The 16,130-nt window shown below is 38.0% G+C and overlaps 1 protein-coding gene across 7 annotated transcripts in view; it reads left to right on the top strand.

Annotated features, from left to right (window-relative positions):
- TLN2 (talin 2) overlaps window positions 1-16,130 on the top strand; it is a 145,177-nt gene that overhangs the window by 79,014 nt on the left and 50,033 nt on the right. For all 7 annotated transcript variants that reach the window (XM_085233622.1, XM_085233627.1, XM_085233624.1 and 4 more), the window contains 12 exons: window positions 442-570; window positions 1,700-1,813; window positions 2,800-2,913; window positions 4,240-4,374; window positions 4,959-5,087; window positions 5,692-5,794; window positions 7,492-7,700; window positions 8,312-8,431; window positions 9,192-9,389; window positions 11,360-11,499; window positions 13,657-13,750; window positions 15,528-15,617. In XM_085233622.1, the coding sequence (XP_085089748.1) occupies window positions 442-570; window positions 1,700-1,813; window positions 2,800-2,913; window positions 4,240-4,374; window positions 4,959-5,087; window positions 5,692-5,794; window positions 7,492-7,700; window positions 8,312-8,431; window positions 9,192-9,389; window positions 11,360-11,499; window positions 13,657-13,750; window positions 15,528-15,617 (1,575 nt within the window). The remainder of the gene's footprint in view (window positions 1-441; window positions 571-1,699; window positions 1,814-2,799; window positions 2,914-4,239; window positions 4,375-4,958; window positions 5,088-5,691; window positions 5,795-7,491; window positions 7,701-8,311; window positions 8,432-9,191; window positions 9,390-11,359; window positions 11,500-13,656; window positions 13,751-15,527; window positions 15,618-16,130) is intronic.

Genomic DNA, 16,130 nt, shown 5'->3' with positions numbered 1-16,130 from the left:
AACTATATGGCAGGCTACAATCATAGCTTGACTTTCCAGTACTTTCTCAGACTTCAGATGGACAAAACCTCCATCATTTTTTTTTTCATTTTTTCATATAATGTATTTTACAGATCACAGAAGCATCCTTTTACATAACAACTTTTTCCCCAGACATCTGAAGTAGAACACGATGCAAAAAGTAGTATACAAAGCAGATGTTCCACTTCCTTGAAGTACTAAAGTATCAGTAAACAACATGAGCAACGTTTCATAACAAATTTTTCTGCTTAGACTTGTTTTGTAGTTAACTCCTCTTCTCATAGTCCAATGTTCTAGTTTTGGATAAGGTAATATAAAGAAAATAAAGGCCAATGTAGCAGACTGTAACTAAAGATTCTATATTCACCTCTTCAAGATCAGCTTATGTGACTGATGATTTTGCTCCAAAATTTTGTGCAGGGAGCTGCAGCCAATCCTGAAAATGAGGATCAGCAGCAGCGTCTGCGAGAAGCAGCGGAGGGACTGCGGGTTGCTACAAATGCTGCTGCACAAAATGCCATCAAGAAGAAAATTGTCAACAGATTAGAGGTTGGAAACACATACTGTTGAATTTTCGGTTTATTTTGATAAACCTCTAGATAAGTGGAAGTAATTAGAAATGCATACTTCAGGAAAAGTGCTAAGCACTGTAAGATCAGTTCTAGAATACAAGGCTTGAAATTTAAAATGCTAGCATATGACATCATAGTTGTCAGATATGGAAAATTGAAGAGTTTTTAACACTGATGTAGTAAAAGTGGTGTAAGCATTTGATTCAGAAAATAATTGATGGTGGCTTAGCCATATAATCAGAAAAGTTTAGTTTTCAAACAGCTGAGCTAAAACTGTTTTAATTATCTATATGATCTGTCACTGACGCAGAATATCCTTTAGTGCTTTTTATCAGTATATGTGCCAGAGTTTCATGTAAAGTTCCTTATGAAGGTATGTCAAAATGCACTATATCCAAATAAAATGTTAAGTCACTCACAGAATCAAAAAAAAAAAACACAGAAATAAAATTGAGAAGATGCATAGCAACCGATGGCAGAGCCAAGGCAAGAAAGGCACTGTAGATGAAATTTATCCATAGTTTGGTTTTAGGCCAGATTTTATTTTCCTGTTCTCAGCTGAAATGTAGAAAAGACAGATTTAAAAAAAATAATCTTTCATTATATCTATTTTAAAATGCTTTTTTTTTCAGTAGTCTGAAAATTATTTATATACAACAAGATTAGACAAACAAGATAATCTAACTAAATAACAGTTTTTCATAAGTGTATTTAAGCTGCTTTCTAGAGAATAAAAAATCAGAAGTATTTTAGGAAATAAATCATGCCTCAAATTTGCTAACTGAATTCAAGAAAACTTTATGGAGAAGGTGATTTTTATAATGCCCTGATAATACAGATCACCTTACATAGGAATGAAGTGTGTGATGGTGAGAATGAACTTACATACGTGGTTTTATGTAGTGGGCCTGTTAAAGAAGAGTATCGTATAATGTGTTGGAACATCTTGGATAAGTTGTTGGAATTTTTAATTTTGCAAGGAGGGAAGGTTGATGATAACAAAAATTGCAGGCATTTGAAGAAGATTTCTCAGTATTTTTAGAGTACTTCATACTCTGAATTACTCACTAACTACTAAGTTTTTAACTGTTTCCTTTCATCCTTAGATTGCAGCTAAACAAGCTGCAGCTGCTGCTACTCAAACTATTGCAGCTTCTCAGAATGCAGCTGTTTCAAATAAGAACACTGCAGCCCATCAGCAACTTGTGCAGAGCTGTAAGGTAAACCTGTCACAACTCAATGCCAAATACCTGAAGTCAAGTGTGTCTTTATAGTTCTGAGCTAAAATTCAGAGTCCTTGTGTCAAGAAGCTGTTCTCTTTTGGTTTTATGCTACATTTTACAGCTTAGTTTCTAACTAATGCTAGACAAATGTTACTTTGTAGTTTTTAATGAAATTGTATTAAAAAAAAAGTAAAAGTTGAAGAGAGGGTAATAGAAGGCAAAATCATATTCTTCTTAAGAGCAGTTATGCGGGGAATGAGAACCAAACCACAATATAAAATAAATAAGAGAGCTCGAGTATGTCTCAAGATTGTGTTTCAGGAAGCTACTATTTTAGCATGAATAATTAAAAAGAAAGAAGAAGCTGATTCACTCCATACATTACAATTTATTCTAAATTGATCCTGATTATGATTTATTAGATAGGGTGGGCTACTTTGGTATGTTGAGGGGGGGGCATTCAGTATTGCACTGCCAAGGTAAGATGAATGTGGACAGACAAGGAGTAATGTGAGCATGAGTTTGGGCACTCCAGGAATAATGTTTTGACAATGCAAGTTTCAGAATGCTACAGCTCTACTGTAATTAAGATTGCCAAGGAAAAGTAGGCTGAGGTGCTCAATTTTGTTTTTCTTAAAGCAAGATGCTCATTTGAAAACCTACTAACATTTATGCATGCAAACAAAGTCATTCTAAATGCTGTGTAAGCACATAACTAATCAGAAGAATCTTGGCTGTCTTGTAGGATCTTTAAACTGAGTAACATAAACAAATATTTCTAAATAAGAGTGGAATGTTTCTGAGAAATCCTGTTATGTAATAATTCAGTTTCGTGGACTCCTAAGCAGATTTTGTGAAGGCATAAGGGTATTGTATCTGTGAATTTTACCAGTCATCCTTACTGGGGATGTGGAAAGAGTTTGATTTATGTCAAGGGGTTTGTTCATATTGATATGCTTTGTTTCTCCCTTTGTTTACCATAGAACGTTGCAGACCACATTCCTCAGTTGGTGCAAGGTGTGAGAGGAAGTCAGGCTCAGGCAGAAGACCTCAGTGCACAGCTTGCTCTGATAAACTCCAGCCAGAACTTCCTTCAGGTGAAGTAAACCTCTGTAGTAGATTCCGTCAGAACAAATAGCACTTCTTAGTTCTCTTTGTTTTTATTTGTGACAAATAAGCAGTAAACAGATAAGAACAATGTAATGAAGTTCATCACAGATGGGGAGCCATGGCTAGGGAGAGTTTAGTTTGGTCAGATAGCTGAAGCATGTTGAACTTGAGGCGAATGAAAACTGTCAAAGTTTCGAATATAAGTAACAAGAAAACTGGAGTATGCAGACAGGAAGCATTCATTTGAATGGCATTTGCTTTTTCAGAAAGAATTTAATGGACAAGGTGGTGACAGTTCAGCATCTTTCTAAGCTTAGGTCTGAATGTAACAGATGCTGTCGTAACCATTTGTAATGAAGCCAGAGTTGTGGTGCTGCAGCAGCAATCTCCAGAATTCTTCAAAAATGACAGAGAGGGAATATTACCACAGGTTTTAGATATTAGCCTGCAGATGTAGCAGATCTTGGTTTCTGCTCAAAGCATGCATTTTGAGTCTGTTTGTTATAAAATGAAAAAGAAGAGAGAAAGGATGTTGATAACACTATTGAGTATCTTGTTGACAGTACAGGAAACAAACTGAAGAGTTGTCTGTGTATTAACACTATTGTTAATTGGCATCATCTATACCTTTAAAAGTGAAGTGGAAATAAACCCTTTCATTGAATGCTATTAGCAGGTTCTTTATGGTCCCATGTAGCAGAGATATGACAGTATTGTCACTCTTTGTATTTTGCTGTGTGGTTACTTTGGAATCATTGAAATGATCTGTCTCCTCTGTGCCTGTATTTGTGAACTACAGTGATGATATGAATCAGGAAAGTACATTAATTATGTAAGCAGCCAACCCTGTGGAATCATTGCTTGTGTTACTTGCTTCATGGATGGGATTTTGAAAGAATTTAATATTTGGAAACATTGAAAGAGATTTGCCATTTGTCCTCTGTGGGCACTTAGATGTCACTTAGATGCTGAACAGCAAAACTGCAAATTCAAGTGTTTTCACACGGTCTGCACAAGTACTTACAGGCCATTGGTACTTACAGGACATTGCTTACTACAAAGTGACTGATGTCCCAACAAGGCATGAATGGTTCCTGCTGCAGCAGACACTGCAATGTGGAGTTATGATATGAATGGGAGACTGCAGCCTAGGAGGTGCATGGTTAAGGAGCAGTGCATGAAGTGGTCATTACAGAAGATGTAGAAACCTCACTGTTGTGTAAATGGAGGAAACAGCATGTTCTTTAAATACTGAGTCTCACCCCAAGAAAATTAGCTAGTAAAATTTGTGTTCCTGGCTTTTGTTTGGACAGCCTGGAAGTAAAATGGTGGCATCTGCTAAAGCTGCAGTACCTACTGTGACTGACCAGGCAGCAGCCATGCAGCTAAGTCAGTGTGCAAAGAACCTTGCGACCAGCTTAGCTGAGCTACGGACTGCCTCCCAGAAGGTAGGTCGTAGTAGTTCTAATTAGCTAAAGCAAGATGGCCCAAGGAGTGGTAGGGGGTTCACTCCTTCTTGGCTCACTGTCTTCCCCCTGCACCCAACAGGAAATGACTCATGCTCAGGAAGTTTATGCTTCAGTGTTGTTCTTGGTCAACAGTTTTCTCTGAGTTCCATGTAGCTCCTCTGCAATAATAGAAAGGAGAGCAATAACTGACAAGATAACTGAAAAACTCATGTTATCATTGCTGAACCAGCAAGATGGTAGGGGGGCACACACAGAGGAGCCCCATCAATACAGATTTCCAAAGTTCATGTAGTGATTTAAAGAAGAAAAAAGAAAAAAGAAAGAAAACTCTTTAGGGAAAGCGAGGATATACTGGGTGCATTGCATTCTGTGGTGGCTTTTACCAGCATGTTAGTCTATTCACACACTAAGGGTATTGTGCAGTAGTTTGGAAGCCATGATGTATAGGGGCCCCTGAAGTCATGAAACTGATAGATATGCTGGAAGGATTGTATGTGAAGCATTTACTGTTTCTATAATGGCTTACATGTGCTAACAGTGCTATTGATCTGATTTCTGAATAGGCTCATGAAGCATGTGGCCCAATGGAAATTGATTCTGCTTTAAATACGGTCCAGACCCTCAAAAGTGAACTGCAAGATGCAAAGATGGCAGCTGTGGATGGACAGTTAAAGCCTCTTCCAGGAGAAACTGTAATTAATAAAGGATATCCTTCATTTAAAAACAAAGTTACTGTTAGCATTTTAAATGTTTGAGACAAAACATGTCATGAGACATTGGATAATGATCATGCTGGCAGGATTTTACACTGATTCTCTTTTTAAGAGTATATATTCTTACTACACTGAATATTTTTTAGCAGAAATACAGGAATATAGGTCCTCCTCCTGTATTGAGCAAAATACAGTTTAGCAGTCATGTTGTAGTCCTTTCAAAAAGATATTTTCTTTTCAGTGGGGACAAAGATGAGAACTTACAAGTTGATCTTCTGGTAGGTTTATGAAATGTTTTATTTGGTAAAAGCACTATTCTCACCAAAAACTTAGTTACTTATTTCACTTGCTAATTATGAGATATTTTAATTCTAGTTTTATTGTTTATAAGACCTATATGTAATTTTATTTCAACATGAACTGAGAAAACATGCTAATAAGTCTTCAGACTAACCACATGTGCCCTGTAGCTGAGATAAAAGTTTGGTTTTGGAGAGAGAGGAATTTTTTAATACTGCTTAGAAAGCAAGTGTGTTTCAGATATTCTTAAGCAAAGAATTCTGTCCTTTGCTATTTTTTACAGCTTGAGAAATGTGCTCAGGATCTGGGAAGCACATCCAAAGCAGTTGGTTCATCAATGGCCCAGTTACTAACTTGTGCTGCTCAAGGCAACGAGCACTACACAGGTACTGTTTTATTTATAGTGTCTGAAAACTCTGCTTCCCATAAAATGCTTGTTAGAAGGCTTTCTCATCACAAACTGCTGAAGTGAAGGAATTGCTCACCTCTTTATGCTGATAGTGAATTTTGGCAAGTTCAGCAGATTGCTAATGTAAATAATGTGCTTCATAAAAAAGTGTTGCAGTCTGCTATATGTACATAATCAGAATAGACTGAGACATCTGTTGTTTTCAAAAATATATTACAAACTCTTTCCAAAGGACAGAATTAAAATATAGTTCAATTTAAATGTCAGCACCACTGAAATGTTTCTGTTTCCTTTCAGAAGACTGAAAGGGTCTTTGGATGTGTTTTGAAATATAAGATTATACAAGATGTGAACATATTCTTGAGATGGTTTGGTGATGTCTAAGACAGTTTGTGTCTTACTAGATGTTGCCATCTCCCGTGTGTAATGCAACCAGTCTTTCTGACTCATTAATATAACTTCCGCGTAGTCTGGGGAAAAGCCAGTGGGGAATGTTGACATGTACTCTGGTCTGTTCTCTTCATTATCTGCCCCAATTTATGTACTTGCAGTTTTAGGAACAGAAAACAACTTAGTAAGAGGAATGTTTCTCACATGGGGAAAAAAAGGGTTTACACTGAAATGATATAATGTTCCATTTCCTTCGTCGTGTTAATTTTTCATTGTGTTATTGATGCAAATGCTTCAGCAGAATGTTCTTAATACTGACAGAATTCATTACAACAATTAAGATTTCATTGATTGTTAATGCATCAGAGCTATGTAACTTGTATTTGCTTTCATTTGAAGCACATTAATTGGATTAAGATGGCTTGTTTCTGTTCCATAGTTAAGCGAAAGTTAGTACTGGATATCTGATAAGGAATGCAGGTAATTGCAGCTGATATCCAATAGCTGAATCTAACCCTCAACATCAAGCTATAACAATGGTTCAGCTGGGAAATTTTTTTTATTATATAGTGTTTTGTTATGTTAAAGGGTTTTTGCACTGAAAAGAGCAAGGCGTTTAATAATGTTAGTGTTTTCTGCTGTTTATCAGTGATAGAAGGTCTTTATAGCTTACCTCCACTACTTAAGCATTCCTTCTTGCCTATGGCTGTGATAGTAAGTTTCTTTCCATTGCATATTGAAAGTAATTACATGACATTCTCTGACTGAATTTATTTTTATAAGTGTGTATTCATACTGGGATTATGTGGTATCAGGTTGCCTTATCCTTAGTAATCTCATTTTATTTAGCTTTTAATTGCTTGAACTTTAGCCATTTTTCTCTCTATTCTCCAAAATCCCAAAGTCATGTTTTGCAGAGTGGCAGAGATGCTGCAGCTTTGAAGTCATCAATCACTTTCTCCCCTAGCTTGCAGTAGGACTCTTATTTCCAATTTTTTGCTTTTTCTTCTTTACCTCTGCTTCACTGGGATTTGACCACTGATTTAAAGCTGCCTCAGAACGTCCTCTTTGGGGCATAATATTGACTTCATGGTTTCACTGCAGGCATTTTTCTCAGCAAATGATGCTGTATACTTCAAATATGTTCACATTTTAAAGTTGTCTTTTAAACTGTATTTGGAATGCTGTGTTGCGGTGGAATAATAACCTCCAAATTTAGCTGTCATAAAATACAAGAATTGCCTTTAAAGTACTAATAGATTCCTCAATGAAATCTGAACATAGGAGTTGCTGCCAGAGAAACTGCTCAGGCTTTGAAGACGTTGGCTCAGGCAGCACGTGGGGTTGCAGCATCAACTACTGACCCTGTAGCAGCACATGCAATGTTGGATTCAGCAAGGGATGTCATGGAAGGCTCTGCTATGCTTATTCAGGAGGCAAAGCAGGCCCTTGCTGCACCAGGAGACGCAGACAGTCAGCAGAGATTAGCCCAGGTAAGTTGTGACTTCAGCAGCTGGGTGAATTGTGGACAGTCCAATAAAATTCCATAGAATACAGCACTAAACAGTAAGAGAAAAACTGTAGTACATCAGGCTGTGAGAAATATCAGAGCTGGCTGGTACTTCTAGCAGCTTTCAATGTCTTGCATCAAACAATGTAGTTGGTGCTAAAGTGTATTTTAGTCATCTTTCAGAAAAACAAAGGAGGCAAAAGTGTAATTAAGTGCAAGACAAAACACCTTTTAAACTCACCATTAATAAAAGGATCTGTATTCATGTTATACTCAAAAAGTGAACACATTTTCTATACAAGTGCTGCAACTGCTTTTGAAGACTGATCAGTATGTGGTTAACTTCTGGGGCTTTCCTGTAGCTGGGGTGGTGAAGCCTTTATTCCTGATGCTGCCCTGCCAACACAATCCTATCAAATGAGTATGCATAGTTTGTGATTGCTAGACTAAAGGTGTGCAACCCAGGAGCTTGCAAGCCTCAAAAATGACCTTGGGGTCAGAACTGTAAAAATTGGCTATAGTTTATGCCTCCGTTGGTAAGCTAAATGATTGCTTAGGCCTTTCTCAGTGCAATTGTGTTTACTTGTGTTGTAGGTGGCAAAAGCAGTGTCTCACTCATTGAATAACTGTGTGAATTGTCTACCTGGACAAAAGGATGTGGATGTGGCTTTGAAGAGTATTGGGGAGTCTAGCAAGAAGCTCCTTGTTGATTTGGTGAGAAGTCTTTTACCATAAAAATAAATTTCAGAAGAGCTGATCTGGGTTCCCCATGTATCAAATTATTATGTAGCGAATGTGCCTGAAGTATACTTCATGTATGGTTTGTTTATTATGCAGTTTTAAGAAATCTGTTCTCTTAATTCATTATCAGGAATGGGCAGAGAAGGGTCGCAAAAAAAAAAAACAAACACAAAAAACATTTGAACACTGCTGATTTGTTGAAAGGTTATGTGATTTGAGCAACTCAGTCTCATCTATCAGTGATCCTGCTACCCTGTGGTTGAAGAAGGAATTTTGTGTTAGTGTTTGTGCAATGCTGCTTGGTCAGATCAAGTCAAGGCTAAATTTAGTCACCGAAGAACTGCTGATACTTGCATGTTGTTCTGGAAGTCTTGTTTGTGGAAGTGAGCAATGACATGGAGAACAAAACTTCTCCGACTTTTTCCACTGAGTTCAACACTTGGAATTTCCCAGTTAGTTAAATTACTGACATCTTATCTGTCCCTTTAAAAGCTTGCTTAATGGTCTGTCCCTTGAAAGAAACAGCTCACTGTCTAGATTCCTTGTTGATGACTATCCTGTAGTTGGATATTTTGCCTTCAGAACTGAATCAGCCGACATTCGGATGCAGTACTCCATTCTAGTTTGTGACACTGCTGTTTGCATTTAGTGTTCTTGAATTGTGTTGAACATTGCAGTCACAGAGAGCTAGTGTGATTCGGTGGACAGTAATACAGCTCTCGATCTCTTACAGCTACCTCCAAGCTCTAAGTCATTTCAAGAAGCTCAGAGTGAGCTGAATCAGGCAGCAGCAGATTTGAATCAGTCAGCAGGAGAAGTTGTCCATGCTACACGGGGCCAAAGTGGGGAACTGGCTGCAGCATCTGGAAAATTCAGTGATGATTTCGATGAATTTCTTGATGCTGGTATTGAAATGGCTGGACAAGCTCAAGTAAGTTTTTTTTTCTGTTGTTTTTTTTTCATCTTGCTAACGGGGAACAAGGCTGTCCTGGGAACACAGTACAATGTGCTAATGTAAGCGTGTCCAAATGTGACAGCAGCAGTCATCCAGAGTGAACTCAACATTTGTGTATTTGTTTCTGTGACCAGTCAGAAGTGTGACTTAATGTTCACCTGTCTGGTTTGGTCTGTTTGCTAACCGATTTATGACCTGCATATCTGGAGATATGAAGACCTGCTGAACTTCTCAGAGGTTATGGAAATAGTTGCCTCTATTTGGGTAGAACTACTCTGGAACGTATTTTATGTAATCATTGTTCAACATTTGACACATGCTACAGTTCAAATGCGTTAGGTGGAAGGACAAGAAGATGTGTTTAAAATCCAGACTTGTACTGCAGACCTACTACAGCATGGAACAAGTGTGTGAGGAGCAGAAGTGCCATGCATGTGACAGCAGCACCTGATGTTTACTGATTAAAAATCTGGAAGAGTGCTGTTCTGATAAACTCAGTAGCATTCAGGGATGTTGTTACTTTATCTAGTTTATTCCTAGTCATCTGGGTTCTCATTTGAAGATGAAGATGTTTCCTTCATTATCTTACTGGGTTTAGGCATACTGAACAATGCTAGTTGGTCTTTTGGAGATGGTTTAACATAACAAATGCCAGTGTATGAGGTAGAGTCATGTATTATGTGAGCAGGGAGGATGTAGTAAAAAGAATTTGTAGGCTCTTTTGTTCCTAGTTAGTAAGCAGAACTTGTAAACCTAAAAATTGTTTCTGAAAGAAACACTAGCTGGAGTGTACTGGTCCTTCAAAGCCACCTATGAAGTGCCTCTATAAAGCAGGTGCGTTTCAGATAATGCTGAGTAGAGAGATCAGGCAGTAACTGTTGGTTGTTCTTCATGAAACCTTAATAACTGGGTTCACATTTGTGAAGTGAGGTAGATACTGAATACCAGCTGATTCTGTGAAATTTAATCTCCAGTATCTCTCATTAAGTTTTAGAATGTTTTATCTGAGGCAGTTCGATGCAGGCAAAGGTAGAAACAATGATGTAAGCTGCTTCTTGAAAGGAGAATTCCAGGTGATATTGTGGACCTTCAGGATTTGCCTGTCATGCTGTCATAATGAATTAAAATGATCTTAGCAATTAGTGACATCTTTCAATAGAGAATGCCTTCTGTCTATGCCTAGTTATTTGGCCTGTACAGAAGCAGTACCAGATGAGAGTAGGGAGCAGAGTAGAATGTAAATATAGATGAAAAACTATTCACATCAACTGAGTAATAGACAGCTTCTTTAAACCTTAAACAGACTATTGGAACAAATTCACTTCTACTGACGACTAAAGGAAGAATCTAGTTCTAGCTATTTGCTGTGATTTTGCTGTACTCCCTGTAATTGTACACATGTGAAGGTTATCCATTTCTGAACAATGGCACAAAGTGAATGGGTAATAGTAAGCGTTCTGATGGTCTGAAGTAGGCTTATAGAAATTTAGTTTCTTGTAACTGAGGACTTTCTGGAGGAATCTTTCTGTGTAAGTAATCCCAGTTGGATGCGAGAGAGCTTGTGGTTTACATGGGATGTTAGAATACAGACAGTACACACTGATGGAGTAATGTGGATCAGCTGTGCCAGGCAGAGATGTGTGAGAATCTTGACAATGAAAGCTGTGTTCAACAAGTAGTAAAGTTTCTCCACTGCTCCTTTGTGAATACTGCCATTGTTAGAAATGAAGCTATTTGTTATATGGGTTTCTTGTTCTGTTATGTGAATGGAGCTAGAGGCACCTGTCTGGATGAACAAAGGCTTTGGTCCATGTCTTCCTCTGGACTATGGCCCTTTGCATGTCAGTGATTTCAGGTGGATGAACAAAATGGGTTTCCAAATAATGTTTCTGCATCCTCTGTATTGCAATCTAGGCACTTAATGTTATGCTGCTATGGCTTTTCAGACGAAAGAAGACCAGATTCAAGTAATAGGTAACCTCAAGAGCATCTCTATGGCTTCCAGCAAGCTTTTACTGGCTGCCAAGTCTCTGTCTGTTGATCCTGGAGCTCCTAATGCCAAGAATCTATTAGCGGCAGCAGCCAGGTAAGGATGCTTTGCTTTTTTAGGCTTTGCTTAAGGTATTTGCTTTCCTCTGCTCTTTAAATATGTTCTTCTGATACTGTCAGTTTACTGAGTGGTTGGAACCTGCACTTCTGTTGAAATGAATGTCGGTCCTAGGAAAACTGCTCATTTTGCGGTAGTTCCTTATCAGGCATGACTTGTTAGCATTGATGGAGGTAATCACTAGTTGAAGAGTTGGCCTGTTTTTTTAAAGGAACGAATGTGTTTTACTTTTCTTTCCATCTGTGTTCTGGCAAGATGCCCTTAAGAAAGAAAAGAACAGAATGCATGTCCTTGTATAAGCTGTATTTAAAAATCAGTGTGGCTATCTATAATGGGAGTGCATATGATCAAGAGGACCTGAAAGGATTGGGTGATACAATAGATTTATTTGGTCAAAGATAACCTTACTTTTAAAGATTTTTAACCATGCTTTGAATTTCATCTCTAAGACCCCATTTCTTGGTCATGGTTCTCAGTGCTTATTTGAAAAATAACACTGCCTTTCAGTGTTTTTGACTGGATAATCGCTTTTCATTTACTTTTTTCCCAAATTTTTTTTCATGTCTTTTTATCCAATGAACTTACTTTGTTACGAAGGCTTTTAGTTGAATGTTCAAATATAAAACTGAAAGAAGACTGCTGAAGCACTTTTTCCTAGAAGTGTCAGTATTGTATCAGATTGATGTCTGAAATGAAATTTGTATGTTGCTCTTAGTATTATTGCCTTCCGAAATATTTACTCCCTCAAAGATTAGTATGAAGAGGAAGTGATTAAGTTGAGGCTGTTGCTTTCTTAAGGAAAAGGAGGCTGATATTTGTCCTGGACCTTGGAATCATCACTCTTCAATATCTAATAATTAAAAAAAAAAGAAAAAAAATCCACTCTTTTAATACTTTGAGAAGTAAGGTATGCTGTTTTATTGTTATGTTCTTGACAAAAATGTTCTGACATCCATCTTGGCTCCCCAGAAATACGTAGGCTTCTAGACAAGCTGTAGGTAATCAAAGGTACACTGCTTAAAATGAAGGAGTTGCATGAGGCTGTGTTTATGGCACAGCACTAGACTGCTATGGATTTCTGCTTTAGAGTTGGAGTATTCCTATTTCTTTGGAGTATAAGTGTAGTTAGTGTCTCTAGTGAAGCCCACCTGTTTATCAGGTTCTGCCAGACTGATATTCCCTCTGTAGGAACATTCAATAAAAAAGGGGGGGACAAGCAGTACAGTCTTTAGATGGTCTCTTTTGCCATGGTGTTCGTGTGTGAAGGTATGTCTGCATTCTTAAGGACACTAGATAGCAACAAAGTGTAATAGGATTGCATTCAGTGCAGTTTAGGCACTGTGTTTTCCTTCTCAGATCTTTGCAAATGCAGTGGTTGTGACGAAGTTTGCTAGGGCTCTTTTCTTTGCTGTTGTGATATGGTCAGGTCAAATAGTTCTGCTTTCTCTTCTCTGTGAAAATCATATGAAAATGAACAAACAAGGCACAACTTCTTCCCACCAACTTGACTTATTTTTGCTCTCACCATTTATAGTGCTATGATTAATTTTCTTGTATTTTTTTCTGTTCTGCCCCTTTGACCTAGTTTTAATTGATAATCCTACCCTTTTCAATGGCTTTTCTTCCCTCTTGGAGCCATTTCTCTTGACTTCCTCAGACAATTAGAACTGTGGCAGGGGCTGAGAGCCATGCAGGGTCCAAGTATTGATATGATGTATTCAAAGAAATTTGAGGTATTTGGCGCCAGCAGCCTGTTTGCTAGGCACAGCTGTTTGCTCCAGTAGGTCCACATGGTGTGAGCTGGAACCTCAATGCCACGGACACACAAAGTAAATGTCACTGAAATTGAGCTTCTGTTTCTTCTGGACTAACATCTAAGTTGTTTGCAATTGCCTCAAATGTTGATCACTATCAAATGCCTTAGTGAGAGGTCTTTTTGCGTTATAAAGCTTGTTAAAGAAGCGGTCTTTACGTCGGTTATTTTACTACAGGGTTATTCCCCAAACTGTGGGAAGAAAAATAGAAGCAGAACACAAAAGCTTGAAAGCATTGTAATATGCAGTTATTGAAATAAGAGCTTCAATAAGAAGAGTAGTTCAACTTGAAAATATATCTTTTCCCTTCTACTTTCCCTAGAGCTGTGACTGAGAGCATAAACCAGCTCATCACGCTGTGCACCCAGCAGGCTCCCGGGCAGAAGGAATGTGACAATGCACTCAGAGAACTGGAGGTATTACTACATTCCAGAAAGTTCTGTTGAAGAACATGGGCCCCAAATGTTTGTTTTTCCCCTGTTTTCTTTGATTGGCTGCTGTCACTGTCTTCTCACTTGATATCTGTGGCAGAGGTTTTAATTGCATTCAAGGTAAGCATAGAACCTCTCTGAACCTCTTACGGTTTTGGCCAGAGTGAAATTTGCTGACGTGTCTCCTTCTCCCTCTTCTCTGCTTCCCAGAAAGTACAGTTTTTAGTCAAGATTATTCATAATTACTGTGAATTAAAAAGGAGTCACAACGGGTTGGACATTCCCAGGACCAGCAGTGCACTGAAGGGGGGAGCTGCAGTTCCTTGATTTTATGCTTTTAGCAGGTTGTTACTTCCAGCGCTACTTAGACTCTCAGTGTATTTCAGCTTGGACTTGATAGTTTGTCAGCACGTTTTGTAGTCTTTCCTGGAGATTCTGAAATAATGTCTTGAGAAGACCTTACTGTATGGCCTCCATGGAGGCAATAAAATTTTTTCAGAATTTCAGCTGGCAGGTTCATAGAGTATGCAAAGGTGTTGAAACAATCTCAAATACATGTTACCTGTCAGCGTGAAGTTGTGCTGACTGACTTGTTCTGCTGTTGTTTCCTCATGTTCTGAGGGCTTCTGTTTCCACAGTAGTGCAGATATTGCAGGAAGTAGCTTACTTCCCAACTAGTTCTGTAAGGATGAGGCACAACGATGAGGAATCGCTGTGAGAACTGGAAATTATTTTCTACATATGACTCTTTTTCACATCGTCTTGTTCTCACACTTTAATTGCTGTTAGACTTTAAAGACTGCTAAGCTATAACTTAGAAAAAGATGTCTGAGCCTTTAAAAATATTGTAGGTATGTTTTAATTTTAGGAGTTGAATTCTGGTACAGATCTAATGGCTTAAATTTATGCCCAGATTTCCTTCATGTGCAAGATGAATATCATAACATACAGATATTAGGATCTTTTCAACATACAGACTTCACTTTCTTCAGAAAGGTTGCTAAGTCATTTTTGCTTGGTATTTGGAGAGGTTTTCTCCTTTCAAACTTGGAAAGAGGCACCTTGCAGATTTTTCAAGCATAAGAGAATTATTGTCTTCTGTTGCTTGTAGCTTTTTACAACTTTATGCAAATAAATCTTCTAAGTGAAGATATGACTAATTTTTACTTTTTTATTTCTAGATATCAGATTCATTTCAGGAAAAAAAAGTTAAATCTCACACTTGCAGTTTTTGACAGAGGGAACTATGCTTTGGGTCCTTTTAACTATAGGAGGAGGCCATCAGGTGATTAAGTTGCAATTTAGTTTAACAGCCCTTTTTGTATCTTGGCAGCACTTTAATGATATCTTGTTCTCCTACCACTTAGCCTTTTAATTCCAGTTATTAGATGTTAAAATATTACTGAAAACATTTATTAGTCTGTTCAGAATAGACACAAAACCAGGTTGCCTGATGTCAGCCAAGTGTTATTGACTATAGGTCAGTCTTAACAAATGCAGGCTAATTTACATAAGGTTATACTTCCAGCAGATTTGTAGTGCAAAAATGAGTTTGTACCACAGTGCAGTTGTGGTGGGGTAGCATTTAAGGTGTCATTTGTACATCTGTATTTGAGCTCTCCATGGCTGTAGTTTTATTTGCTTGCTGAAGACAAAGTTGTGACCACACTGAAATAAGAAGGACAGTTGTGATGGTGTATGTTTTTCTCAGCTTACTACTTCAGCCTATGTCACTAAGCCACAGTTTCTTCCCTTTCTTTAGACAGTGAAGGGAATGCTGGATAACCCCAATGAGCCTGTGAGCGACCTCTCGTATTTTGATTGTATTGAGGGTGTAATGGAGAACTCAAAGGTAACTTCCTTTTCCTATCTCTGTGACAATTGTAAAGTATATTATTATACATTTCCACATACATATTGAACATGTTGAAAACATAGCACGGTCTATTCTAAAATGTATGTTGCTTTCCTTGGTAAAACTTAGCCTGAGGTCAGGCTATGAGAGAGGTCGTTTCATTTTATTCATCATTCCAAAGCTTTTTACCTTGGTAACGTTTTTAACTATGTGATTGGCATGCAGTGCTGGTACAGCCTCCCCCTCTCTTCTTCTCCTGTTTGTTAGACACTATACAGCATGTCATACATCATGATATGTTTTGACTGCAGCTATTGGAAATGCCCAGAGTGTAAATGGGAGCCGTGGTAATGAAATACCATTGTACTGTTCTGTGTGAAACAGCTTAGAGAAATTTCTGAGCACTCCAGATATTCCAGTACACTAGAAGATCTTTATGGAATCTCTTAAGTTATTTTTAAGCATACTATGTCATGTCATACATCTTGCTCAGAAGCTTTGCTTTTGGTG

This window comes from Meleagris gallopavo, chromosome 12, assembly GCF_905368555.1.
Source record: "Meleagris gallopavo chromosome 12, MGAL_WU_HG_1.1, whole genome shotgun sequence".
NCBI lineage: Eukaryota > Metazoa > Chordata > Aves > Galliformes > Phasianidae > Meleagris > Meleagris gallopavo.
Note: the sequence above shows the minus strand (reverse complement) of the source record. Positions and strands in the feature narration are given on the sequence as shown.